Raw genomic sequence first — 27188 nt, 5'->3', positions numbered from 1 at the left:
AACAAATATGTCAGTGTCAACACGTGTGTGCGTGTGTGTGTGTGTTTGTGTGTGGGGGGGGGGTGTTTGTTGATGGCAGTGTAAGGGTCTGCGGGGGTCTGACGCCAGGCTCGTCTGCGAGGCTGTGAGTTTCCGGCTCCACCCCTTCCACCGGGGTCAGTGTCAGTCAGGCTTAGAGGGTCAGAACAGACGTGCAGCATGTGCGAATATACGGACGGATGCATCAGTGACTGGAGGGTGTGAGGAAGAGAGACCTCTCCTTCACATGGATATAAAATAAGTTTAATGGTGGCTGGTTTATTGTTTGTAAATTATATTTACACCAGTTCACTATATTTACACGAATAATTCGAGCGTATAATTTGTAAATGCCAGTATTTAATCGGCCATGCTGCTATTATTGCTAAATGCTAACTTGTTATGGAATGCTGGACACTTTCTCAGTAGCTACTGGGAACCCACAAACACACACGCACGCACACACACACACACACGCTCCATGTGGAGTCTCCAGCCTGTCGAATGTTTGAGCAACACACACTGGTTGCTTCAATAAGGCAACAAAATATTAAGTGACATGATTTTTTTGATTTTTTTTTTTAAAAAGCAAACTTTTAAAATGTGAAAGGTCCATCAATTTCGCTGAAGTTGCCGAAAACCATTCCGGTTAGCTGACGGGTGAATAAAGTAATAACAGCCGGCTGTTTCGGCGGCGGAACCCGTCACTGGTGACGTGCAGCATCCACCTAAACAGCAGCGCACAACAGTCGTGCGGGCGTGTGAACAACAGGCTTTTGGCCCGCGGGTGGTTTGGCAGGCAACGGCGCTCATCAACCTCAGCCTAAACTCACTCACGGAGGCGAGAGCTCCACTCTGGTATTTGCTTGTGAAGGAGTGAAACGAGACCCGGAGTTCAGGGGTCGGGGCACGCCGCGGGACATGCAAAACAGCGCCGTGCGACAGCATTTGCTGTGCAAATCCATCACACCATTCAAATGATAAATAATAAGTTGAAGCACAAACAAATCAAATGATTTCCCAGGATTAAAAGAAGCATTAAAGGCAAAAGGAAACAGGTTCGTCAGCTCCAACAGGCTCAGTCTGCGTGCCTTGAGAAGTGGACTCAAAGGATCGCACGTCTGCCTTGTGCCAAGGAGGAGCGGTGAAACCTGTCCCTTTCTGGATCTGTTCTGCCACTTTAATCCCAGAGACGGTCACACCCATCACGCAGCTTTTGTGCAGCTGAAGCCTCTGCATGCATGACGGATCCCTGTTTATTAGCCTTCAGATGTCGCCTGAATTACATTTACATGCTTGGATCACTTGCTTATTAATATATAGCTGCAGATTAGTGTGTCAGGCCTCGTTCTGTCTATCTATTATCCATCCTAAATGGCTGTTGCCTTTTAGAACGCAGCAAGACGGATACAAATGCTAATTATGTTATATTTTTAATGTAAATTTCAAGAAAAACTGGCCTGGCAGCAGCGCATTGTCCTCACGAACAATGCGGGTTTATTCTTACATGCACAGTATTGCTAGAATAATGCGACGAATGTGGAGCGCCGAGAACCTGTTGCCCAACTCTGCAGACTTCCAGAATTTCGTCAGGAGCCGGAACGCTGTTCCCACGAGCACGCTGCCTCCCTAAAACAGATTTGGTAAATGGTTCGTGTCATTATCGAACAACAAGCTCGAATGAATTCTGAAAGCAGAACTCAAAAATACCCCAAAATAAGCTTTGGAACTTTATCCATGTCAGTCAAGTTCTGGCCTGTTTGGCCTCAAGTTCCTTAAACCCGGCAGTTTGAGCTCCACAAACCCAAACGCCAACATCCAATCTGCATCAGGGTCTCTGTAGTATTCCAGATATTTCCCGATGCAGGGCTGGATGCGGCTGTTTGTGACCATGGCAACATGGTGGTCTTACTGAGCCTCGTGACCTTTGTGACCCGGGCCATTGAACATGACCCCCAGCTCATCACCCACGCTCACTTTTACCTGTTTGAGTATCCAAATCACCATTTTTGATCGTGATTCATACCAACATTTTATCAATGGAATAAAGAAAAATCAACATCCAAGTGTTGTTTTTTAATGATTTACAGCAGATTAACCAACAAAGTTTTCAGCTATTTGCTTGTTTTTAAGTGTTTCAAAACGGACATTTGGGAGGTATTAGAGACGAACCCCCACCAAACCGTTCAGACTCCTGAAACGATTGAGGCTTCCGCCCCCAACGCCTGCGGGGATTCCCCACCGATGTCTGGCTGCTCGAACCCTGACAAAGCACGATAGTTTGTGGGGGGAAAAAGAAAAAAAAACAGCGAATTTGCGATGAGCGTGCGTCGACACAATTCAACCTCGCAATGTCACGTAAAGCCGAGACAGATGAATGGAGCGGGAAACGTCTGCGAAAGCCTCCACAAAGAAAAGGAAAGTTCCTGCTTTGGGGCAAAACCTCCACCTGCACCTGTACGCAGACAAACACAGCCGAGGAGGTTCCTGATGCGGGGAGAGATTACCAACATTGTGTTCGCTCTCTCCCCCTTTGTCTGGCTGACGCTCACACGTAATCTTTCCACAACGGCTGACCCACCTCTAACCCGGGCTCGCACCCGCTCATCACCCACATGACATCGCCCTGGCCTGCTAATGTTAGGAACACCTACTTCAGGGCGCCGGTAGGTGCTTTGACCATCTCTATGTTTGTAATAACGAACAAGATCAAACGCAGCTTCCGGGTGTAATTACCGCAGTTATTCTGGCTGCAGCTTCTGTCAACGCAGAGAAACATTCTGCGGCGCTGGTGCACCTGATTGCTCCCCCACAAGATGTGGCTTGTGTCTGCTTTTTGCTCTAAGTACAGATAATCCACGTGTGTCAGTGATTGAGGAGGTACAAATCCCACATTAACAGACGCCCAGGTGGCACTGGAAAGGAGCTGCATACCAGTCTAGAGTTCCTTTGCTGCCTGTCTTGCAGGACCAACCACCACTAAAGGCTGAGTCAGAAGAGCAGCCTTCCTTGGAACAGCCCTCATACAGGTATGCGTGAGACCAGCGACGCCCAGTGAGCCTCTGCCTCTCTCCTGCACACAAACACACAAGTGGACTGCTCTGCACCACATCCTGTTTGAGTGGTCACGCCAACGTCTCTCAGACACGCAGAGCCGCTTCTCTCTCAAGAGACGCGCTGCAATTATCCAGCGAGCTGCTGTTTGTTGGAAGTTCGCTGGCTCCGCACGCGTAGAAGACAGAGAAATAACATTTATTTGCAAGTAGGGTCATATCTTTTGACTTGTAAATATTTTGGGGTTCTTGACACCTCACAAGGATGAATCAGGCTGTCAGAGACTTGCAACGCCCCCAAAAAATGTTAAAAACCCCAAGATAGGAGGCAATCCTCAGGGTAGGGGTGGGGGGAAGCATAAACTGGAGAGCAACATTCAAATTTGGATGCTAGTTCTAAAGTCATTTGGGTGATATACCTGCTTAAACATGTCAGCAGCCTGTTACACTGCCTCCAGCTTTATCATTCATATTCTTGATCATGTCTAAATTATTTTTCTGTGTCACACCTGTGTCTGTTCTTTATAAAAGCCTGCATTCCACCGCACAGAGGTATCAGCCACTCTTTCACCAAAGCGCTTTTAAAAAATTATTCATCAGTCTTTAAAATTAAAACGATTCCCATATTTATTCAGCAAAATCAACAGATTGAGCGTCGGCCAACGACAAAAGCGCTCTTTGGATCGTCGATGCCTCCCTCCGCGAGCTTCACCTGCCCGCCTTTAGAAAGACATGTCAGCAGATTGACAGCTGAGAAAACACAGCAGCGTGCTCCAGGATATCGGTGGAAGATGGATGAATGAATTCTTGTATCTTCCGTCCGAGGAATCGGCGGATTTGAGCGGCGGTGAAAGCTTGTCAGCAGCGCCAGACAAAAGCCTCGTCATGCATCGGTGAACGGCTGCAATGTCGTTTATGATCGAATAATGATAGATCGGGAAAAAAGGTAATCTGGACAAGCTCACCGTGCACACAGCATGCATTTAGATTAGCTCTAGTTTAGCCAACATTAGCTAAACAGCTGCAATAGTTGAAGGTTAGAAATGTTGCACCTCACATTTGGAAAGATTCCCAACCCAAACTGGTGGAATCGAAGACGGTGTCTGAATTAAGGGGTCGAGTGTGTGTGATTGTGTGTTTCTCCTCAAGAACAGAGGGAGAAAATTCACCATCATATCACACAGAGGACAAATATAATTCCTGATGTCAGGAATGGCATCAATATTCTTTGAACAGTCCCTAAAACTCCCAAAATGAACCTGAAGCATGGACAAGAAGACATCATGCAACATTGATGCTAATATAGAAAGTCAGTAACAGGGCTTTTGTTCTGATTGCACACATTCACACGCCCCCCCCCCCCCCCCCCCCCCCCAACACGCCGACAGAACTGAATCTGTGTTAATGAAGTAGAACAAAATAAGGAGGATGCTGCTTGACGGCCACAACCGCGCTACATGCAACCCTATTGTGCAACTGTGGCTCCTTTCAGGTGCAGGCATGGGTAAAAATGCTCATGTGTGGCTGCCTGGGCCCTGAGCAGGCTGAGACATCTATGAGGTGTTGACACGCGGATCCTAACAGGGCCCAACTGACAGAGATATGCTGACATTCGCAGCCAAGCTTGACTTTAATTGTGAGCGGTGTTGGGAAAGAAAAAAAGATCTTCTCTATCAAGACGGCTTACTCACTCCGTGCGTGAGTCAGAGTCATTCGACAGAAACCTGATCTGCAACTGATTGCGGGCATGGATGCCAATCTCCTCACAATTAAACGCGCCGCCTTCCAAAGAAACTGCTGGTGCAACTGACACGAACTGGAAACTAGTTTACAAACCGGCCGTGTTGACGTTTCTTGGCAACAAACTGCTCATTTATAAATATGACAGCGGGAGGCACGGCGCTGCGGTGGTTCGCACAGTTGCCCTGCAGCAGAAAGGTTCTGGGTTTGACTCCTGTTCAGGGTTTTCTTTCATTTGCATGTTCCCCCAGTGTCTCTGTGGGTTTTCTCCAGACCTTCAAGTCCATAAACACAAACATTACTTTAGCACGTCTCCGTCCTGTGTGGTTTCCCCCAGTCGAGGAGCTCTCGCATCCTCCTGGAGACCTCTGACCTCAACAGCTCCAGGGCCGGCCGCAAAGGCGGATCCTGGGGGTGGTGATGTTCAGTTTGCCACTTGTTTTTAGTTGTACCGTCTTTTCAACAGCCTCGCGTGAAGATTTGAATGATGTGTAATTTGAACACACGTGCATCCGCTTGTGTCACCTCGAAACGGTTTAACCACCTTCTGAGTCGTCATGGTTGTCTCGGTGGGATCCCTCCCTCCCTCTGTTGGAAACAAACAACTAAAACAACCTTTTAAGGCAGATTTTCAACCCTTTCTCAGCCTTTTCATCCCCTTTTTTCAAAAGAATCTTAAAGGTGAGCTAACAGCAGATGCCAGCCAGGGGCGGCTCTTCCATACACAGGCTGTTTCTTTTAATAAAAGCAGGATTCCCAATAATCTTATAATAATGACTTTTTACAAAGGTTGCAAATATGCAAAGTGTGTAAGTATTATGTCCTGTAACGGTGAGCAGGAATTAAACCAACCACAGTGGGGTTTTGTAAGCCCGCTGATTATCTACGAGGGTTTATTGCTACACTAACAGTCCCACCTGGTTGACACAAAGTTGTTCACACCTGTAAGTCAAATAACGGATATAGAGTTTATACAAAGGTCATATGATTGACTCCCACCAATGAAGACATGAACCGTTGAGCTGTTGGGAAGAAAGCCAGAAATAAGGTGTAAGAGGCAGCAGAAGAAAACGAGGCTTCCAACATCAGCATCGCTCTACCAGTTTATCAGATGAGAGTTCTGCTGAATTAAACACCATGTTTGTTGTTAATGTTGAGGTTTGAGCGCTGCTCCGGCTGCCAAATGTGACATATTAGAGAGCACTGAGATTAAAATGATCCTGGAAGTTTAAATAATAAGCACCACATTATAGAATTCACACACACACACACACTCACACATACACTCTCTCTCTGATTTAACGGCAGGCTCCCCGACCACTGCAGTGCTTCAGTTATGTAAACTGCTCTGGGTTTGGAGCAAGTCAACCATCGAGACTTTGCATCTTCCCCGAGTCCCTGCAGCTGCAAATGCAAACAAGAGACCTGCATTTTCTCCTGGACCCCGACTGAGTCAGCGTTCTGGGTCCCTGTCACACACCCCTCTCACACACACGCTTCTGTCTCCGTGAGGACTTGCGCAGACAGAATGCGACCCCCAGCCCCTTCCCCAACCATTGCCCTTAACCCAAACCCAATTGTAACGTTTAAATCAAGTCCTAATACTCAGAGACATCTGAAGTTGAGGACCAGCAAAACCCAGAAGGTTCACGGAGCAGGTGAAATGCAAATGTTGGTCTCACTATGTAGCGCGTATGAGAACACACACACACACACACACACACACACACAATAATAAATACAAATTTCAAATATGAACAATATGAACAAGCCTCATATCACATCCCCACTATTTAAAATATTAAACTTATATTATCATTGATTGATTCGACCGGTATTTTGAACAAATCTTTGACAAAACAAACCCGCAACATATTTATATCGGAGAGTCCCATTGGCTGATGTCAATCCTTGGGTGTTAAACAACACCTGGACACATGCAGCCACCTGATGGCTAAAGCCAAGTGTTCACATTCAAATGGCTGATTTGTTTGTCTTTGTTTGCAGAGAGCCGTTTCTCCCGGGAGCGTACGCGCCACACAAAGTGAAGAGCTCTTCATTTGCCTCGGCTGAAGCGGCCGGCTCGCTCGAGGCCCCTCGTGGCGGCACAAACGCGGGTCCTCGGCTGCTGAGGCTAAGCTGAGTACGCTTCAGAAACGAAAAGCGGACGTGGAGAATCGGCGCCGGTGTCATGGCCTAAACTGGCCTCGAAGTCGGCTCGTTTTCTACGAATTACCCGGTCGCATGCGTCAGTCCTGGCGTCCGCCTCCATCAAAAATGTCTGAATATGCAATTAGTGTGTCTCACAGTCAGGTCTTTGGGCCTAGAAGGTCCTGGCTGAGGTCAGAGGAGACAGCTGTAGCATTAATTAACCGAATACACAGTCAAATATATTTGAAACCGAGATGGTTTTACGTCCATAACAGTTACGGCCAATGCGAAACCGTGCAATCAAACGCTTCAGAGTGACACCAGAGTGAGCTAGTTTCGACGTCCTTTTTTCCCCCTGTTGTTTTCTTTGAGCCCAAACATGTCACATGTCAGCCCAGAGCACGCTAGAGGGACGAGACGCCGTCACACGCCATCCACCGTCAATGTTAGCAGAGTCACCTCAGAGGAGCACGGCTAATATTTTAAATCCGCCACACAAACATGGAGATAAAAGGCTGGGGAACAAATATTAACAGTAGATGCTGTCTGAGTGCCAGTTATGATGCGTGTGGATACGATGGCGGCTACGAGGCGAGCTGCAGCAACAACGGCTACCTGCAAATGTACTCACCACTAATTGTCCTCTGTCAGAGAGCGTACGAAGCTGGCATGGAGCGAGGGTGAGGCCTAATGCAAATAACACATCACATCTGTCAGGCAATGAAGCAAAGAAAGCACATTATCAAACATGATTGCGAGAGCAGCAACATAACGCCGGAGTCACACCGAGGCGCCGCAACGAGCGTCTACTGTTACAGGCAACAAGTTTGAATCCGTTTCCAGTGATCGCACGTGCAAAAAATGCTACATTTGATCCCTTTGGGCAGACAGAAGCTAAGAATCCTCTTATTTTAGCGCTCTGGTGTTAATTTTTAATAGTTTTGGATTGTGAATTTTATTTTAGCCTTCAGAATTGCGTTGTTGAACGCATGATAAGTCTTTCAGCCTGTGAGAAATGTAAGAGATTTCACATTTAAACAGTGCAGCAGTGTTCTGATCGCAAAATGCTTTCAAAGTAAAAGCATGATTTAAAGAATAATAACAAACAGCTGGAAAAAATATTTTCTGGAGCCATAGAAGTGCCAATAAATGTGGAAACACAAGGTGAATTAAATGAAAATAATGTGGCGACATAGGAAGAAATAAAAAAAAAGAACAACCAAACAAAAAGAGATGTGATGAGTTTGACTTTTATTTAATGAAATTAGTCAAATTCATCCGTGAGACTGAGGTTTGCAGCTTTATGGCCCTTCGCGTGAACCCGTCAGGTGAGGCCGTGCTGCAGGTCCACCCAGGAGAGACGTGGCTCTTCCTTCACCGCCGGACTAAACTTTTCATCGGCTGGTTTACGGCCAACAAGCCCCCGCTGTGACACACGCCTGCAGCTTTAACCCTGCCTGGTGTTGAGTGCCCCCCCCCCCCACCACCCTCTGTTTGTTTAAGCGCTTATGAGGGTGAACCTGAGACCTGCGTACACCACCAGAGCTCCTCACACTGAGGTCTCTGCCTGGTCACACAAGAATAGGTGCGGATTTCAAAATAAAACCCCGGCGCTTGTAGCTTGAGTCAGTGGACTTCCACCTTTAAAACTTCCACAGTCGAAATCGGAGAGATTTCCATGTTGGTTATTCCCGTCTCTGGGGCCGAGGGGCCGTAGTTTGCATGCTGGAATCACTGGACGGCGTTTGTATGAAAAGCATTTACATCTCTTAACAGCTGGCTTGGACAACCACTGGCACAAAACAAACAAGGAAGCAGCGTAGAAAAACAACAGGGCGGGTAAGTTGCCACTAAAGAGGCCTTTTAGTGTGAAACGTCAAAACAAGCTGGATCATTTTGGACTTATTAAAATAAACTGAGGTTAGATTCAAGGGAATATTTGAATATAAGAAGAAACCGCATCTGTTTAAACAGTTCTGCCCAGAGAAACTACAAAAGCAAACTCTGCTCTCCTCCCCATAAACTGCCCAAACCTAACATTTGCACCTTCAATTATCACTTTCTGGGTGTGTTTTAACCCGGCGTGAACTTAAATTGAAATCTCCGGTGGGATTGACATTGATCTTTCCGCCACAGCGCATGCAGACTTTATCCAACAATAGTTGCCAATAAAGCTCAGGTATGTGGAGAACATGTGATGCTGGAGGGGGCGTGGCCCTTCAGGTGCCCTGTGGAGGTAAGTGGCTCTTCAAGTAACATTGAGTGACTCATTCTCACACACACCTCAAACAACATGGTGCTCTGCGTATCGCAGCTCTTCAATCGGACCTGAAAGAAGGAGGGAATAAGAGGAATAAGCGCAGAATTTTGTAAAGTTTTGGCCCCCGGCGCTGGAAGAACAGCTGGATCCGGACCCGGAGACAGTGAGTGTGATCTTTCCTGCAGGACTCTGCTCCTGGTTTGTGTCGCATTAGCTGTGGAAGTGCTGAGGCATAGTTCTCTTTCCTTTCACGGGACATTTTTCAACCGTCCATGACGATGCCGGTGGTCAAAGTGGAGAAGGAGTCTTCGGCAGAGAACCCCCCGCCTGCCTCCAACCTCCCACAGCAGACAGAGGAGCAGTCCCGGGGCAGGAGGAGGAAGAGACCTCTCCAGCAGGGGAAACCCCCGTACAGCTACATCGCGCTCATTTCCATGGCGATCGCCAACTCCCCCGACCGCAAGCTCACTCTGGGGGGGATCTACAAATTCATCACGGAGCGCTTCCCTTTCTACAGAGACAATTCAAAGAAATGGCAGAACTCCATCCGCCACAACTTGACTCTCAACGATTGTTTCATCAAGATCCCTCGAGAACCAGGCCGGCCGGGGAAGGGCAACTACTGGGCTCTGGACCCCAACGCGGAGGACATGTTCGAGAGCGGCAGCTTCCTGAGGCGCAGGAAGCGCTTCAAGCGCTGCGACTTCAGCACCTACACCTCTTACATGCACGAGGCCCCGGTTTTCTCCCCCGTCCAGATCGCTAGATCGGCCGCGTACGCCAACTCTGTCTACCCCAACATGGCGGTCGGGCCAGCCTACGGGCAGCAGCTGCCCTCGGCGTATTACCCGTCTTCCTCGCCTTCGGGGTTCAGTCCCGGACAGGCTCGAATGTTCAGCATCAACAACATCATCGGGAATCCCGCCGCAGCCGGGATGATGGGAGGTCAGGGGCCAGAGGCGGCGCAGCAGAGCAGCAGGAGCTTCAGTCCAGAGGGCCACCCCAACGAATCCAACCCCTGCAACCTGGGAGGCCCCGCGTTCCAGGGCCAAACGTGCGGCGCTGGATCGTCCCGCTCGGCCGCGCACCCCAGTTTCACCTACTCTGGACAAAATGTCCACCAGCACCACCACACGCACCAGAGCTCCTACGGACAGGGCCACACCCAGGGGTACGCCGTGGCGGGACGCCTTCATTCGTCGTCCCACGGACCCACGGACTCCGTAGACCACTACGGCAGAGTCTCCCCAGTGCAGCTAGGCTCCTTCTCCCAGTACACCGCTGGCGGGGGTCCCATCGCCAGCACAGGGGGTTACCTGAGACACCCCACCTACCCAGGAAATATGGACAGATTTGTGTCTGCGATATGAGTATTTTACTGATGTACATGCACGTTTTTTTGTTGTTTTTTTTAAAAAACACCTTGTTTTGATTTTTTTTTTTTTGTGAAAGACAAAAATCAAAGGAGACTCAACACGACTGTGATTTGACAACACGACCGCGGTACCGTACCGACGTGGTTACAGGTCCGCAGTGTATTTCTGAGCAACCTCCTCACGTCGCGTGAGAATTCTCCCTCGGCCTCGTCTGGCTGTGAGCTTCGTTATGAACGTGCAAGTTTAACTTGCACATGATATTATCGCTGAATACACGTGAATAAATTATTGTACTTTGTGGTCTTCGGCATTGTTATGTTAAAAAAAATGGCTTGTATGAAGAACTTTTGTTTGACATTTTTGGAAATAAACAGAATTGTGTAGCACTTTTGCTGGTTAAGAAAACACCAAGATGGCATTTCAATGCTGTTATTAGCTAGTTTATTAATATAATTTATCAGGATATAACCATATATACTGGTTCAAAACATGGAAAGTCCCTCTTTTTTGTTTGGTACCCTCTTTGCTTCAGCCTGGCTGGTTTGAAGTGTCGTTTGGAGCCACGCTGATACCAGCCACCGTGACCGGGCCTTGATTATCGTGCACAGACATCAACAGAGCACTTGAGCAGACACAGTTAATCTAGCACACACTTCTACTAATCAGGGAAATGAATTGAGCCGTAACTCGATATTTCAGCCCACAGTCGACTCGTTGGAGTCCTTTATCTCAGCACCAGAAACCCCCTTCGGACGACAGGACGGGACTTGTGTTAGGACGCATCTCGATGGAGAGAAGCTTTGTTGACAGATGAGGCCTGATGTGTGTTGTTTTAAACAAAGAGTCCCAGTTAATCTGGAGTGCATCTGAAATCTGAAAATCTGTATGGATTAAATGACGACCTAGTTAGCGAGTGGAAATTGAACAATTTTAAAATGATTCATGTGAGACCACCAACGCAGATCAAAGTGACAGCAGCAAATACGGGTTGCGACCTTTGAACTGTGAATATTAGAGTGCATTTTACCATTGAGACGACAGAAAAAGCCGTTAAAGAAACTTTTTTTTTTTAATTAATTCCAAACTGACGTACAAACACTTAAAGTCAGGAGAAACAAACATTAAGATAAATACAGACATCACAGGGAACGACGGCCTGTGCGGTTATCCGAGGTATTCGACGAGCTGTTGGAGGGTTTCGCTGTTCTTCACCACGTCTGGCAGAGACAGCAGAGCCTGCGCAGGAAAACGCCGGTGAGCCCAGACACGTCACAGGCCGTAAGAAAGAAAAGAGCGAGAGAGCATGGCTCACCTCTCTGACTTTGTTGAGAATGCTGTTCAGGAGCTGCAGCTCGTTCTCACTCTTCTGCTGGTTGGTCTGGTGGATGATTTGCTGTCAGAGGAAACAAAACCTTCACCCAGATGCACGAAACACAAAGCTATCACCGAGGGGACGCCTCACGGTCACAATACTCTCCACACACTCTGTACTTACGTGTCTTTTCGCTCGTTCCAGCAGTTTAACTCTGGCCTGCTCGGCCTCCTGCAGATTGGACTTCAGTCTTTCCACCTTCGGAAGGATGAATTGGTTTTTTATTTATTTGGATAAATTAAAGAAAATTGACTTTCCTCAGCGGCAGCCTTTTAAACAGCCATACCTCCTTCAGTAATTGGAGCTTCTCCTCCATGAAATGTGCTGGGAGAACCAACTGACCTCCAGCTTTTTTCAACTCCCCCCGCAGGAACTGACACTCCACCTGTGCCTGCTGGAGCAAACGACGGAGCTCTACCACGTCCTTCCGTACTTCCTGTAAATAATCATACTTGCAGCCACCGGTATTTCTAATTATCTTTAAAAATATATAAACTTTGTGCCTCACGTTACTCTCAGCCTTGTGTTTACTTAGAATTTCCTGGGTTTCCTGGATGTCAGACATTAGCCTTCCAATAGTTTTCTCATCCTGTCCAAAAAGAAACATTTTCAGTAGTGGTTTCCTCAGATTTCTCAGCATAATTAGCAATTTTTCAAACACATTTTAATTCCTATGAAACAGTCCTAAGGTGAAGAGGAACATTTCTGACTTGAGTTTTCTGCTGTAGAGCCTGGTTGCCCCTCTCAACCAGGCTGTTGAGGCGGTTCAGTTGATGTCTCAGCTCCACAACCTCCGCCTGCTGCCTGCTGTTTGCAGCCTCGTGCTCCACCTGCAGGCCACGACTGGAACAACACATGATTAAAGGATTCATTTTAGCAGAGTTTTGTTTGCCGAGTTGTGAAGAGTTGAAACATTAAAATGTGCCAATTACAAAAATAAGCTTAGATTAAAAAAAGAATAGACCGGTGTAGTGAATTAATGAATAAAAAGCCTGAATTCCATTTCCATCACTTACATGGTGCTCCGGAGTTCTTCCAGCTCAGCATCTTTACGCTGCCGTACCAGCTTCAGCGTGCTGATGAGCTCCGTGACGGTGCCGTCCAGCCCGGTGAACAGCTCAGTTAAGCTGCTCTGCTCGTCTTCCTCAGGTTCAAACTCTCTCGGAGAGTTTACGTGTTTCTTCGGAGTGACGGCTGTGATGCGGGTGAAGGCGCTCATTTCGCTAAATAAAGCTCCAAGCGGAGGCTCGGGAAGGTCCGAAGAACCTTAAGAGAAACACCTTGGTGTTTAGAGTTCACTCAGACTGACCTGGTACCAATAAACAGCCTGACATGTCCAGTAGCTCCACCACCATATTGGAAACGAACTGTTGTACCTGTCGCTTCCGCTGGAGACGTGTTTCTGTCTTCCTCCTCCACAGTTAATGCAACCATGACTCTGTCCACAAAAGAGCTGGAGGGGTGTCGTCGCCCTGAGCTGTGGGGTCCTTCGGTATCTTTGCCCCTCAGCGATTCCGCTCCCTGACGAGGTAAATAAGGCAAAGGGGAAGGTGCTGTACACTGTGCATTCTGCTTGACTGAAAGTCTCGTAGGTATTGAGGCGTTACCTGCTCATTCAGGGCAGCATGGAGCTCATCGGTCAGTCCTCTCAGCGTGTGATGCAGTAAAGTGATTTCAGTACCGGCCTGTTCCAGCTTCTCAACTAGCTTCAGCTCTGCAGCGGCGGCCCTGGACTTGGTGGTGTCTAACTCAGCCTGCAATCTTGTATTGTGGAGCCTGCACACGCGCATGCACACACATTTAATGAGGAAGAAAAACGACGCTTTCTGTTACAGATTAGTTTTCATTTGCACTTACTTAAGTTGAGTCAGCTCTCCTTTTAGGTCCTCACACTCAAAGTTCCTCTCCCGAAGCCCCTGCAGGTTGGCCCTCAGCACACGCTCACTTTCAGACATCTGCTCCCTCGCCAACTCATTCTCCATCTGTAGGAACTGCCTCACACACACACACACACGCTTAAATGCAACACCTAAAATGATGACTCATCTTGAACTAAACACTGATTTCAGTTTCAGACACCAACCTCGTTCATCTCCCGGACGCCACTGAGTTGTGTGCAAACATCGTGGAGCTGCTGGATCTCTGTGTTCTGAGACTGCCAGAGGGTCTGCAGCTGACCGAGCTGCTCCTCTCTCTGAGCCAGAGCTCCACTTAACTCACACACACGCTGCTCTGACTGAACCAGTGACGTCTCCAACCTGGAATCAGCCAACACACATTAGTTAGCATTAGCACAAATGCATGGCAGCATTAAATGCTTCTCAAAGTACATCAGCATGTGATATAAAGATATCAAATGCAAGCTTGTTTTTTACATTCTAAAAAAAATAAAACCAACTGCCAACAAGTCTTCTCACTAATTCTTACTCGTTTGCTCTTTCTTTGGCCTCCTGTATGTCCTTCCATGACTGCTGCAACCTGAACACAGAAACGTTTAATAATCTGTGTGTTTAAAAAGTAGCGACTTGTGTTGTTATAGGAAATGCGTGAACTCTAAGGGTTGGTTACTTTGTCGTCTCTGCGGCGAGCGCCTGCTCCAGGAAGGCGTAGGACGCCAGAGTGGACGAAACGGTGGCCGACAGCTCTGTGGCCTTCCTCTCCAGCTGACCCCGCTCCTCCTCCCTTTCATTTAGCTTCTGGCGCAGAACTCCCATCTCTAAAAAGAAAATTTTTTCATAGAAAATTTACATTAAATTCATACATCTTAGAAAATGGAAGAAAGTCTTTTTTTATGTTTCAAGTTTAGTTCTTTTTTTTTTTTTACCTGATGTCAAAATTGTCACCTGCAGATTCAAATCACCGATCTGTTCTCTGGCACTTTGAAGACTCAAATTAGTCTGGTTGAGTTCGTCTTCCATCTGTCAAGCAGAACTGAAGTTAATTTCACTAATTATCCAGGCACCATCAGGTCACAGTTCCAGGATGCCGCGGGACCTGCTCTCTGTCTTCCACAGCTTGATCTCTTGCCAACGCGCACTCGTCTCGCTCTTTCAGAGCGGCGGCCGCCTTCTCGTTCAGCTGCTGGAGCATGGGGACCGCCTTCTGCAGAAGGCCCCTGACTCTGCAGAGCTGCCAAAGGATAAGAAACCATCCTGCTCACAATCGCCACAGTTGAATTTACGCAAATGAACAGGAGCCGAACCTACTTCTTCCGTCAAACCGGCCTGTTCCTTCATGGTTTCAGACAAAACCTCCGAAGCAGAATTCAGTGTGTCGTTGTAGTCTTGGTTTAATGCAACCTGGAGGAGGAAAGGAGACCACTTTAAATTTGTCTTTCATGTTATAGCTTTGCTGCTCAGGAGATTTTTAACGTAAATGGACCACAATATTTTAATCTTCTTCTCATCGATTCACTTTTTACACAATTCCAAATATCCAACCCACATTATTAATGTTGTTCGGGTATTTGGTCGGATATTTGGGTCAAAGATGGAAAATGATTACAGGAGCACTGTTTGCTGGATAAACAGAGCTCCTCTGTGTCTCCCTGATCTGTTACCAGCTCTGGGTGAGTCTGATCTAGGGCAGCAGACAGTTCTTGCTGAGAGCCCAAATTCCTCTCCAGCTCAAAGATTTCTTTGGCACAGTGTGTCCTCAGTTGCTCCATCACACCAAAAGCCTAAAAACAGAAGCCACAACTTCAGAAATCAATGCTAATACTAGAAAACATGCTGCAAATTAACAATGAACCAAAAAGGAACAGACCCTGTTAACATTTTCCATCAGACCAAACATATGCTAAATAAAATTTGCAACATAAGGAGGGCAATGTTTCCCTAATAACAGAGATAAACAACTAAGTAGGTTTGCCTCAGCACTTACCGCCTCCTTGGCTCTGAAAGCTTCCTCCATCTGCATCCTCATGTCATCCCTTTGCTGAAGAACTCCTTTGGCCTTCTCCATCATTGCCATGTGCACCTGTTTCGTTCGCTCAAACACGGACCTCATCTGACCGTACTAAACAACAAAGGAAAAAAACCCACACCATTCCACGATTAGACCATAATCTCACAAAGGCACGGCGCCATCACAGGATTTAGACGCGTTCACACACGTGTGTAACCAGGTTTTGATGATCTTCTCTGGAAACATCTTCGATTTGCTTCATGCTCGTGAGCGCAGCTTCTGTGTCACAGGTCAGAGAGGTCTGTTGGGACGGAGACACACACATTCATTGTGATTATGGACAAAGATTTTACCATTGAAAAGAAATTCATCTAAACAATTGTAAATAATGTTCGCACCATTGTGACTTTCATGTCCTCCATACAGACGGTGAGGTTCTGTAAGGACCTCCCATCCAACTCCAGCTCACCAATCCGTCTCAGAGCCTCCAAGTACAGGTCTCTGTGCATTGTTGTCTACATAAAAATAAATAAGCCATTAACAGAGACACATTGACCTTGCAACATCAACGGATGACCACAGACAAAAGCAGGAATATACACCGTGTGTGTTCACCTGACTGAGTTCAGTGTGGTCCGTCTGCACTAGTTTCTCTCTGAGGTCCGAAGGTGCAGGGCCGGCAGGGCACACAGACGCTCTGGCTGTTGCCAGCTGCTGAACAAGTGCCTCCACCATGATCATGCTGGACCTCAACCTCTGCTCCAGCTCTTCTCTGGGAAGACCCTCCAGACTTCCGGGTGGTACACTGACAGCACAGAAACAAAAGTTTTAAGAAGATACAGGTGAGTTATCTCACGATAATGGGCCAAATACTGATGAGGCAGGTAATCCAGAGATGACACCTACTTCCACAGGAGTGGGTCAGTCAGAGTGCAGGTATCCACCACAGAGAAATCCCTCTTTCTCTCAAACTGGCCAGATGTGTTGACGCTGTGTTCTTTATATTTCACAGGACTGGTGCCCACGCAGATGCTGTGGGATCCAACTGGAGTTGCTTGAGTTTTCGGGACTACGGAGACAGTCGGAGGAGGAAGTGGTGCAGTGGCAGAACCAGGACCAAGGTTGATCTTTCCCGACGCTAAAAGCAGGAATTCTGCCATCTGTCGAAGCTGCTGTTGAAGAGGGCCGTCTGGAATCAAAGGAGCGTCCACAACTGGATTCTGCACCTGTGGCTTCTGGGCCACTTTCTGCACCGGTTCAGTGACCAGGCTTGGCTGGCACTGGCCAGCGACCGCTGTAGAGTTGAGCAGGGGATGTGGCATCGGGCTCATCAGCTGCTCGGCCCATAATCCTGCAGGGTTGACGTTAACATTTGCCAGTAGGCTCTTGTCAGCCTCGAGGGCAGAGTCATCAGTCAAAAACTGGTCCACGGATGGAGCGTTTTTAGCCTCTAATAAAAACACAGAGGCTCTCCTCACAACAGGACTGAGCTGTCCCAGCTGCAGAGCTGAAGCCACCGAGGGGCACTCTGAGAGCACCTTTAAAACATCAGAGATGATTTCTGCCTCAGGTTTTTCTGCAGAGCTACAGAGACCTGCAGCATTTGCCGATGCTCCAATAGCGCTGTCTTTTGCTTCGCTGGTTTGTTGGGGTCCGATGTCCACGTGCTCCTCAGATATATACTTCTGATTTTCTTCTACAGGCATGGAGCTACCTTCCGACGCTGCATCCTGACTGCAGCCAGATGACTCTGCTTCAGGATGTGATGGATACAACACAGTGTCCTTTTCTAGCATTGGAGAGCTACAAGATTTATGAACCGAATGCTTACAGGATTTATGAGGCTGCGAAGGTTTAGAGAGTTCGGAAGGTTCTGGATCGAACACGTCAGTGTTTTTGTTGCTCAATCCGTCGGAGTTTTCTCCATTTTGATCCTTTTTGTTGGCAGTATTTAAAATGTTGTAATCCAGACCCGGGACGATGAGAACCTGGTCCTCCAGCCGAGCAGAACCTTTCTGAGTAAACAGAATATCATCCGACTCTTCGGTCTCATTTCCAGAGCTCTTTAAAGGCACCGATTTAACACAAGCTGGATTTTTAGTCAGGTCACCTGATAAATCAGGGCTGTTACGATACGCCTCTTCGGGAGCATCAGGGACATCAGGAAGAGTTTGATGAGTAAGAACGCAGCTGTCAATCAAGGGAGATGGATCCGCTTCGATATTACAGTATGGATGATCTAAATGTTCACTAAGGTTGTGAACATCTTGCACAGTGGTGGATATGCTTGGATCAGCTCCATAAATGCACGACTTACTGCAGGCTGAAGTTTGTCCAGCTGGTAGAGGAACAGTCTCGGACTCAAGTGTAGCGACATCAGAAATCTGAATCTCACCTCCGGTGCAGTTAAAGGATTTGTAGGTGATGTCGTTCACCCTTCTGGAACGTTCTTCAAAAACACTTTCATTTGCAGAGGAACTGGATGGAACAGCATCATGGGTTGTACCACAGTAGGGATGATCTACAGGTTCCACTTCATATTGTTGGTTGAGAACAGACAAATTTGCTGTATTTAAGCTGCTGCGTTCTAAATGTGGAGAAAACAGCAGGTGTGGCTTGGGAACTATCTCATCCAGGATCGTAGTCATGTCCAAAATTTGTACTCCACCACCATCGCAGACGAGAGATTTCCAAGTTAGATGGGCAAAATCTTCTGTGGCACTTTCGTCCTTCAATTTTCCCAAATCTTTTGGAGAGCTAGAGATTTCACTTGCTTTGTCAGCAACGAGCAGAGCATCTTTCATCTCCGGGTTGTGATAAGGGTGATCTACATGGTCAGCACAGCATGACTGATCTATCATACAGCCAGAGTTGTCCACATCTTCCGCCTCGCAAGTGTTGTTCATTCCTTGATCCAGGGGCAACATTAAACTCGCTTCTGCCAATAATGAAAAGTCTCTAATCTCAACCTCCCCGCCAGCACTGATGAAGGATTTATATGTGACATCTCCACATTCAAAGGCCATCTCAGCATTTTTCAAATCAGTATTGGCACTTGTTGGTATTTCTTTGTTGGTTAAAAAAGACTCTGGGTCAGACAAAGCCATGTTTCCCTGGTGATTAGAATAAACGATAAAAGGTGTCACACAGGATGTTACGAACAGGCACATTGCCAGATACGATCACCTCACTAACCTTCATCAGATTGACATCTGCACCGAGCACAGGTTTGGGTTTGGACCACTGAGTTGGCATCGCTTCATTTTCCAGACTCCTGAAGGGGGTCCGGACTCCATCTCTGCCTAAAGGCTGCATCAACACAAGTAACCAATGTTTAGATCACTTACTGCTCACTTCTCTACGTACACAAGATACAAGTCTTACAAAGGCGTCCCCACTGGAACTTGACATCCTGGAGGACATTTCCACGGAGTAACGTGCAACTGTAAATACAGATAGTTTGTTCTTTTAGTGTTATTACACTGAGATTATGTAATCAAGATGTGCGCTTCGGCTAACTAAACTGTTCGGATAGCGGGTTCTGACAGGAAAACTTAATTTGTACATTTATCAGCGCTAATTCCAGAGCACATTCATGTCGATATTTCAATTAATCTAATAATGCAGCCCAACAAAATGAAAAAGCAAACAAAATTATATACGTCATAAATATCGTAATGCACATTCGGGGCTATATTGACTCAAATTATAACCAGCGTTAAATTAATGACGTGAATCTATTTTACAAGGTGGTCTACTGAGGAAGAATAGAGGGGACACTTACCCAACAATAGTTTCTAGTCAGTTATAACAAGTTATTTCCAAAAATGAGAAGATAATCACTTTTAACTTTGAGCTTCCATCAACCGCGTTTCATTCAAAACACAAATGTCACTCCTCTGATTGGTGGCTTTTCTTCTTCTGTGGTTCAGGGATCACGCGGGCGTTAAATACCTTAATTCACAGACTGTCGCCCTCTTAAGGGAAGACGTTGGTACTGCACAGTTGGGTTTGAGGCAACGATAGTTTATTTTGGTGCGTGAAACTGTATGAAAACTACATTTATTTTTACATTTCGATTTATTTTTTATCTATTTTTGATGCATTCGAAAGAACTTTAATCTTGCACTCACAACTGACCCAAAACAAAAGTCTGGTATCTACTCATCCATAATTAGTTTGGTTTGGTCAAAATGAAGAGCACTTGATGGTCGAAATGATGTATTTTAATGTAAGAGTATATGAATACAACCAAGTATTTCCACATTTTTGTAGACCAGTAAAGCTATAATTTGCTTCAGAGAAACACCACCATGGAAGAAAAACTCTTGATCAAACGTATATCAATAAATGTGCAAATTATTGAAACTAAATTAAAATGCTACTATAACTACATACAGTTGATATTAAATCTTTAAACTGAACAACATTTAAAATATATTCCAATTCATATCATTGATCTTTAAAAATGCTCAAACGCAAAAATCAAACACACGGTCAAACACAAAAATCGCATTTGACAGATGAGAACACATAAATTCTCAGGACTCTGACAGATCCAGACCCATCTGCAGGGAGGCTCCTGAGACATCGTGTTGAGGAAGAGGTCGCACCTGTAGCACTTCAGCAAACCCGTCTCCAAACCAGCAGGTGACGTGAGCTGTGTCCAAGGTAAAGAAAAAGAGTCTGTCTCTGCAGCGATTCCTCCTATAGACGGACCTTGGATCAGCTGACAGCACCCCACTGATGGCAGCAGCCGCCTCCTCTGTGCTGTGCAGAAACTTGAACTTGGGTTTGTTGGTCTCTCCAGACCCTGTGTGACATGTCGCATTGTTAGACGGAAAGGGGATGACGTTTATGATTCTTTATTGCATAGTTGACATTGTATTTGTGGTTATGGATAAATTCCTATCAAATTTTTAGTGGCTTCCTATAGAAGAGGACCAAGATAGTGTGGTTAATGTCATAATTCAGTCAGAAAAGTCTGTGTACCCGTAAATAGAAAAACATATTTCAGTCACAAGTGACATTATTAAATGGAAGTAGAGAAGTAAAATACTTGAAATCACAGTAAATTTTGAGATTAATTTAGCAGAATAAAAAAACTCCAGTAAAGTACAAGTAAAAATGTTTGACATTTTAATAATCAAGCCCTCTCAAGGACAAAAATAATACACCTGTTTGTGATTCAGTGTAAATTTTAACTGACCTGCAAAGTCTGAGGGGAGGAACTCCGCCAACTCTCGCTCTGCGTTTGGTGTGAATCGCACTTCCAGACTACCAACAGGGGGCGCTCTGATCCAGCCAGCGATGGTGCTGTAGGCCTCTTCTCCAAAGGTTAGATCGCCCGCAGTTGACTCCAGCCGTTCAGTTTTGGGAGGGACAGGAACTTTGTCTTCGCTCGCATGACCCACCTGACAACAGTCACTCTGGTTCAAATAGATTTTGACATCCTCCAGCACGTTTGTTAAGCTTTTGCTGGGGGAAAACCGAGGAGCCACTTGAGATGAAAGTGGAGCAACGGCACGGACGCCTTCTGAAAACAGATCCTCCATATGTTCATCACCAAATTCTTTGCTTTTAGAATCACATAGAGGCTCTGTATCTGATTTATGATGTACTGACGCAGAACATGACGGTAAATCATGCAACTGTGGGTCCAGGTCCTTCCTGGTGTGGGGGGAGTCGTACTCTGGGATGTAGGGCTTGACATCTAATACTGGAGTGCCATCGATCATGTCAATGTCAGACAGATATAAAGTATCACCTGTAAAATAACATTTTAGGTGAGCTTGTTTCAGCCAAGCAGAAGTTACTCCGATGTTTTTGCCTTGTTGATGTCACTTACCTACAACTTTATCAAGTTTAGCTAACGTTAGGCCCAAGGCATTCGGTCGATGAGGGCTGCGTGTTGAGTATACTCCAACCTTCTTACCATCGAGTCTTGGAGGTTTTACTTTAGCTTTGTAACTGAGGTGTCCGTTTTTGTGGAAGACAAAGACAATCCTGCAGACCAGAAAACAGAAAATGATCAGTGGGAATAGAAAATGTGAACACGGAGGAAGTTTTAAAAACTCTTAAAGTGAAGCGAAATCGAACACTTAAATGCAGTCTGATTGGAATTTGGCATCGCATTAGAATTTGGCCCTTGTCCTAGTTTACATGCGACGGAGAATGTGGAGACAGGAAGATGTCTTCCTCCTCAACACTAGGGGGCGATATGCATCCTTTCTGCTGCTTAATTCAGTCCTCTTTACAGTTGACATATTGCATTACCAACAACAGGAAGATGGGTAATCATACAGATTTACTCATCTCGTACGTAATGTATGCTTCACTAATAAGATGCACAGCTTTCTTGAATGCTTGTCTTCCAGGGTCATATGCCAGCGCGGGGTTTGTTAAGCACGTACACGTGCGTTTCCTATTTTAACTCCAATTAAGACGTATTCATGCCGGAACGAATCGATTTCCAGTCACGTTATCTTTGTGTCTTAGTCGGCTGAGGAGAACACCATCCCATTCATATGCACTTCAGTTGTCCAGTGACGGTTGGATTGAGGCAGTAATTGTCATGTAAGCAACACGCAATCATCCCGAATGTGTTGACGAAAATGCAATTTAGCACATTCGAATTCATCCTTGGATACTTTCATGCACTAAATGAAGCAACTGTATGTGTACTACCAGATGTGGGAGTAGTGCTCCAGGCCGAACAGAGAATGCTCAGGGTTATTGAAGACACTCTGCTGGATGCGCAGTTCGGCCCTGGAGGGCCCACAGATGGTCGGCTGTCTCGGGGTCGCGTTTTTGACAGAGAAACAGGAACTGATGTAACCGATGGGGACTGTCTGGACGTTTCCTGTAATGTTACAACAATGCAGATGATTGCATCAATACTTTTCAAAAAGGCTACTACTGGAAAAAGACATGTATATGCCACACAGCTAAAAAAATAAACATGTTCTAAAATTACTGACCATTGTTTGAAAATGAGATATGCTAGTTAGAGTTATACTGACTTAAGAAAACAAAATAGATTACGTTAAATTCTTTAACAAGGATATCTATCTGCTAAATGACAAGAGAAAGGGTGTTTTGTATTCTGTGATGTATATTGAATGTTTTGGATATGCCTAAATTGTGGGACGTGTTGCGGATTAAAGATTACCCCTCTCTAATGCAGCCTGTGATAGGTCTGGTGCAGGTGAGGGTGTTATTTGCTCTCCCCAGGACTGTCTGAGTCCACTCGTTGACACACTGGACTGAATGGCCATCATGTGTTTGCGGTTAGCTCTGATTGCGCTGTCCAACATCTGCCTGTTCAAAACACGCCGCATATATAAACAATACTTACTAACTATATAAATGAGTACAATTTTTTTGCCAACGATTATGGCTATTCAAAATAACACTTAGGATTTATTTAGAAGAACAGAGTGCCAAAGTTTTAATTAATTTTAAATAAATCATTGCACACAACGTAAACACACCTGAGATTCTTGACTTCCTTTCTCATCACAGAAACTTGCTGGTTCACTTTGTCGATGTTTTCGCGGCAGCAATCACCCGCGGGACCCATTTTTGCGATTAAAGAAACAGATTTAAAATGAAACTGACAGCTGTTCAATAAGTTAAGTGTTAAGAAGCAGGAATACACCGCACTGACACGAACACAGCCCCTCACGTGTGTTCGGAAGTACGCGTTGAACTTCCGGTGAGGCTGTCTCACGTGACATTACGAAAAAATAAAATGCATTTCTTGGAAATATTCCAATATTATTTCGTTTAGCCTCTTGCACCGTTTCTGGTACTTACGAATCCCATTTATACCTAAATCGCAGAAATTAATTTACCAACATTATATTATTTATATAAATGTAATACTACAAGTGTCCAGCAGATGTCAGTCATTGTTAAATGTATTTTTTGACAGAAATTTATTTGCAGTGTTTCGGTTTAGGCTTAGATAAACCAATATTCTTCAAGATACAAATAATGTACATTTAACCTGCATGTACGGAATTTTATCACAAAACAGTTTATGGAGCATTTACACTGCTAATCCAATAATACTATAATTAATACAAGGTTTAAATACCCCTTTAATGTACTTCATGACATTAAAAAAGATGTATTCAAATATCTTGAAGGAGCAGCTACAAATAACAGAACTTCAAGATCATTTTCATTTTGCAAAAATTTCAAATGCACACTGACTATATAGTGTATATGCACGCCATACCAAATGAAACAGAATGCCGGACTAACAAGCTATTAAACTATATAGTTTAGCTTCATGTACATATTCAATGTCAAAATGCTCTTATTCCCTAGAAATTATACATCTAAGAAGATATTGAGCTAGTCACCCTTTTTTATACATTGAGAAATATAATTTTGTTTTTGATGCTCTATTATTAATTGCACTATTTCTCAACTGTATTTGAGAGACTGGTAGAGATAACAATGAAAACTCAACACATAATTCCATACTGTATATTATAAAGTTACAATAATGCAATCAAATAAATCCAGGATTAAAATATAGGAGAAACAGAGATTATTAGCATGTATATACTTTAAACAAATAAATCTATTTTTTTATGCTAATAAAGACAGAATGGAACATACAGACCTTTATAGACTTTCTTTTTAAGCACACACCAAAATAAAATAATTCATAAATAATGAATCTATACATTTGTAAAGTGAGTCTCCACATGTTTGGTCTTTTCAACATGCTAACCACAGTTGTACTTATTCAAACTGCGAATGCTGGTTCCTCTAAATAAAATTACACTTCATTGGACAGTGAATCAGAGCAAGTTTTCCGACACATATTCTTGTGGAGGAGGTGGCGAGGAGAAGCTGGGAGCTGAGGGCATTTTGCTTTGTTCATTCATGTCAGCTGATGCTGTTTCTTTCACATCTAAAAAAAATAAATAAAAAGGAGCAAGAGGTGAAATAAGGTGAAAGATCTTTTACTATTTTAACATTTGCACCAGACAATCTTCTGGAAGTCTATATTTCCACCTGGTTACCTTCCTCTGCTCTTTTGGTTTGGGAGACTGAGAGATCTTGCTCCTCATCTGGGCCCACATCCTCAATGGTGACCTGGCCCTCCTTGTCCTGTTCCTGCATCTCATTGGGAGCTGCGGGAGGACCGACATCTGCAGCTGGAGGTGCAGCTGGGGCAGGGGCTTGGATGAGGACCGGAGCATCTGGAGCTGAAGCGGGAGTCTCTTCCTGGACGGGGAACTGACCTTCACCTGGAACTTTGGTGGGAGCTGCGGCAAGAACTGAGGGCGCCTGAGTCAGGTTGGTAGAAGGGGTGAAGCTCTGGACTGATCCAAACACTGGCAGGGGAGCAGCGGTGACAGACGCCGCCTGGGATTCCACGGCAGTCAGAGTGAAGAAGGTCTGATCGGGGTCGATCTGAACAGGTTCAGACGCCACCACTGCAGGCCCTGCTGCCACCGCCGCCTCTTCCTGAGCGGCAGATATCTCCTGCTCAGGCTCGGCCTTCCTGGGCCTCCCCCTCTTCTTCGCGCCGCCGTTGTTCCTCGTGCGCCTCTTTGTCGGGCTCTCCTCTCTGGAAGAGCAGAACAAGCTCAGCAAGAGTGGCTGTTGATATTAGCGCTTTGTGAGCAAAGCATAATAGTACAAAGTCCTTGACCGGGAACTGGTCAACTTAAACACCAGTGCAACCTTTGGCTTCCTTTTGCTCCGCGAGTATAAAGCAGAGCAACGATAAGCGGCTGATAAGGTTGACACAATATGCAGGACAGTAGATGAGAGACATTTCTACAGACAAGACACCGAATTTGGTAAACCTGTGAGAGCAAATCCAGATGGGCGCCACTGTAAATGTAGGTCACTGCACTAACTTTGTCCATAAATTTACCCATAAACCCACTGGTTAGTCTCCTTCTCTTCTGCTTCGGCCTTCCTCTTCCTGAGAAGGTCCCTGTCCCTCAGACGTCGCCGGATCCCACCTGCGAAACAGAAACGGGAGGCAAATGGCGCAATCAAACCACTTCAGGGACCTTTTCTTCAGCTTTAAAATATCTGAACTGCCAGTGCTTGCAAACGAATTACCCAGCTCCTTGACGTTTGGAGCGAAAGGAACTTAACAGAAAAAACTAAAAGAAAAGGCAATTAACAAGAAAAGAACATGAAATTTAACCTTGTTCCTCATTCTGGTCTTTATATGGCGACTCCTTTCTCTTCTGCTGAAAGGGATCCTCCATGCTGCGTCCCGGCTATGAATGAGTTGAACTCATTTATGGCGCGACTACAGACTAACGTCTGACTGTTCTCTATTCCCACCCCCAAATGAATTATCTGGTTAACCATTACCATAGAGTTGGGAGAGTTCTTGCAGTCTGGGTCTTATCATATTTGTAAAGCTGGAGGGGTTGGCACAGACGGAGACAGAAAAGCAGCCCGCTGACGCTGCTGTGGGTGAAAATATCGACACTGTCTGTGCCAGAAAAGGGGGCACTAAAGTGAAGATGTGGGCCGGTAATTAAAAAAATAAAAAAAACATGTAGAAAATGGCATCAAAGAGTGGAGAATGGCGTCAAAGTAACTGCACAGAAATGGTGATTACATTGACTCTGACAAAGCTGGAGAGTTGATAAGTGTGGAACCAGTAAAGCTTCATAAAGTTCTAACAGTGTTCTTGAACAGCATTTATTTCTAATAAAGTGTTCTTTCTGAGAGATTAGATAAAACATTAAATCCAGGAGCCTTATCTCACAGGTGGGGAAACGCTCAGTTGGGGTGTGTTCTCAATCTGCTCACAACACATTGAGCCCCGTTTTGTGTGTGTGTGTGTGTGTGTGTGAGAGAGAGAGAGAGAGAGAGAGAGAGAGAGAGAAAGAAAGTGAAGAAGCTATTTGGCGAAGAAAGAACCTGTCAAACAGAGAAAATAACACTTAACTGCCAGTTGCCTGAAGCACTGTGGGAGTTTGAGGGGTGTGTGGAGGTTCTGCCATTTGAATTCCGCAACACACACTTTGAGGATTATATCAGAACTGAAGTTCAGTCAGAATTATTCGGGTTTACTCATGTTGTGTGCCTGTTTTTCATTTTTATTTTTCCCATTGCAATAATGGCGTTGACGTGAGCCGACCCTCCAGATGTCATGTTTGAATAAAAACTGGAACTATGGTAGACAAACACACCCACGTCAGCTCCGACATGGAGTCAGTTGTGGAGTCAGTGAAAGTCAGCCAGCAGCAGATGATTGTTATCAAAGGCTCTCTCTATCACACACACACACACACACACACACACACACACAC

At 45.5% G+C, this 27188-nt stretch overlaps 3 protein-coding genes across 6 annotated transcripts; 1 reads left to right on the top strand and 2 right to left on the bottom strand.

The window, feature by feature from the left end:
* The first annotated feature begins 8976 nt into the window (after positions 1–8976).
* On the top strand, positions 8977–11005 carry foxe1 (forkhead box E1). The gene is made up of 2 exons (XM_003972403.3): positions 8977–9198; positions 9277–11005. The coding sequence occupies exon 2, from the start codon at positions 9495–9497 to the stop codon at positions 10590–10592; it is 1098 nt and encodes a 365-aa protein (XP_003972452.2). The 5' UTR covers positions 8977–9198; positions 9277–9494; the 3' UTR covers positions 10593–11005.
* Positions 11006–11648: 643 nt separating this feature from the next.
* spag5 (sperm associated antigen 5) lies at positions 11649–19780 on the bottom strand. Its single transcript, XM_011612914.2, has 25 exons — positions 19661–19780; positions 19261–19319; positions 19072–19185; positions 16783–18989; positions 16492–16681; positions 16275–16391; positions 16085–16177; positions 15853–15987; positions 15530–15649; positions 15177–15269; positions 14965–15099; positions 14795–14888; positions 14539–14686; positions 14398–14448; positions 14054–14228; positions 13828–13961; positions 13578–13746; positions 13347–13491; positions 12987–13236; positions 12681–12813; positions 12479–12559; positions 12257–12406; positions 12094–12168; positions 11911–11991; positions 11649–11834 (listed from the first exon to the last, which is right to left on the bottom strand). Exons 2-25 carry the CDS (start codon positions 19297–19299, stop codon positions 11763–11765), a joined length of 5001 nt encoding a protein of 1666 aa, XP_011611216.2. The 5' UTR covers positions 19300–19319; positions 19661–19780; the 3' UTR covers positions 11649–11762.
* Positions 19781–20084: 304 nt separating this feature from the next.
* Positions 20085–26250, bottom strand: trmo (tRNA methyltransferase O). Of its 4 annotated transcripts, none has more exons than XM_029851319.1 (9): positions 26066–26250; positions 25784–25874; positions 24913–25471; positions 23370–24808; positions 23048–23196; positions 22564–22738; positions 21725–21882; positions 21086–21643; positions 20085–20689 (listed from the first exon to the last, which is right to left on the bottom strand). In XM_029851319.1, the coding sequence occupies exons 4-9, from the start codon at positions 23456–23458 to the stop codon at positions 20418–20420; spliced, it is 1401 nt and encodes a 466-aa protein (XP_029707179.1). In that variant the 5' UTR covers positions 23459–24808; positions 24913–25471; positions 25784–25874; positions 26066–26250; the 3' UTR covers positions 20085–20417. The 4 variants fall into 4 exon arrangements, with proteins under 4 accessions (XP_029707179.1, XP_029707180.1, XP_011611218.2 ...); XM_029851320.1 differs by having other exon boundaries at positions 23048–23192; positions 24921–25471; positions 26066–26248; XM_011612916.2 differs by having other exon boundaries at positions 24921–25471; positions 26066–26247.
* Positions 26251–27188: the final 938 nt, after the last annotated feature.

Source organism: Takifugu rubripes, chromosome 17 (genome assembly GCF_901000725.2).
Source record: "Takifugu rubripes chromosome 17, fTakRub1.2, whole genome shotgun sequence".
NCBI lineage: Eukaryota > Metazoa > Chordata > Actinopteri > Tetraodontiformes > Tetraodontidae > Takifugu > Takifugu rubripes.
The sequence above is the reverse complement of the archived record's forward strand: the minus strand, read 5'-3'. Positions and strand labels throughout refer to the sequence as shown.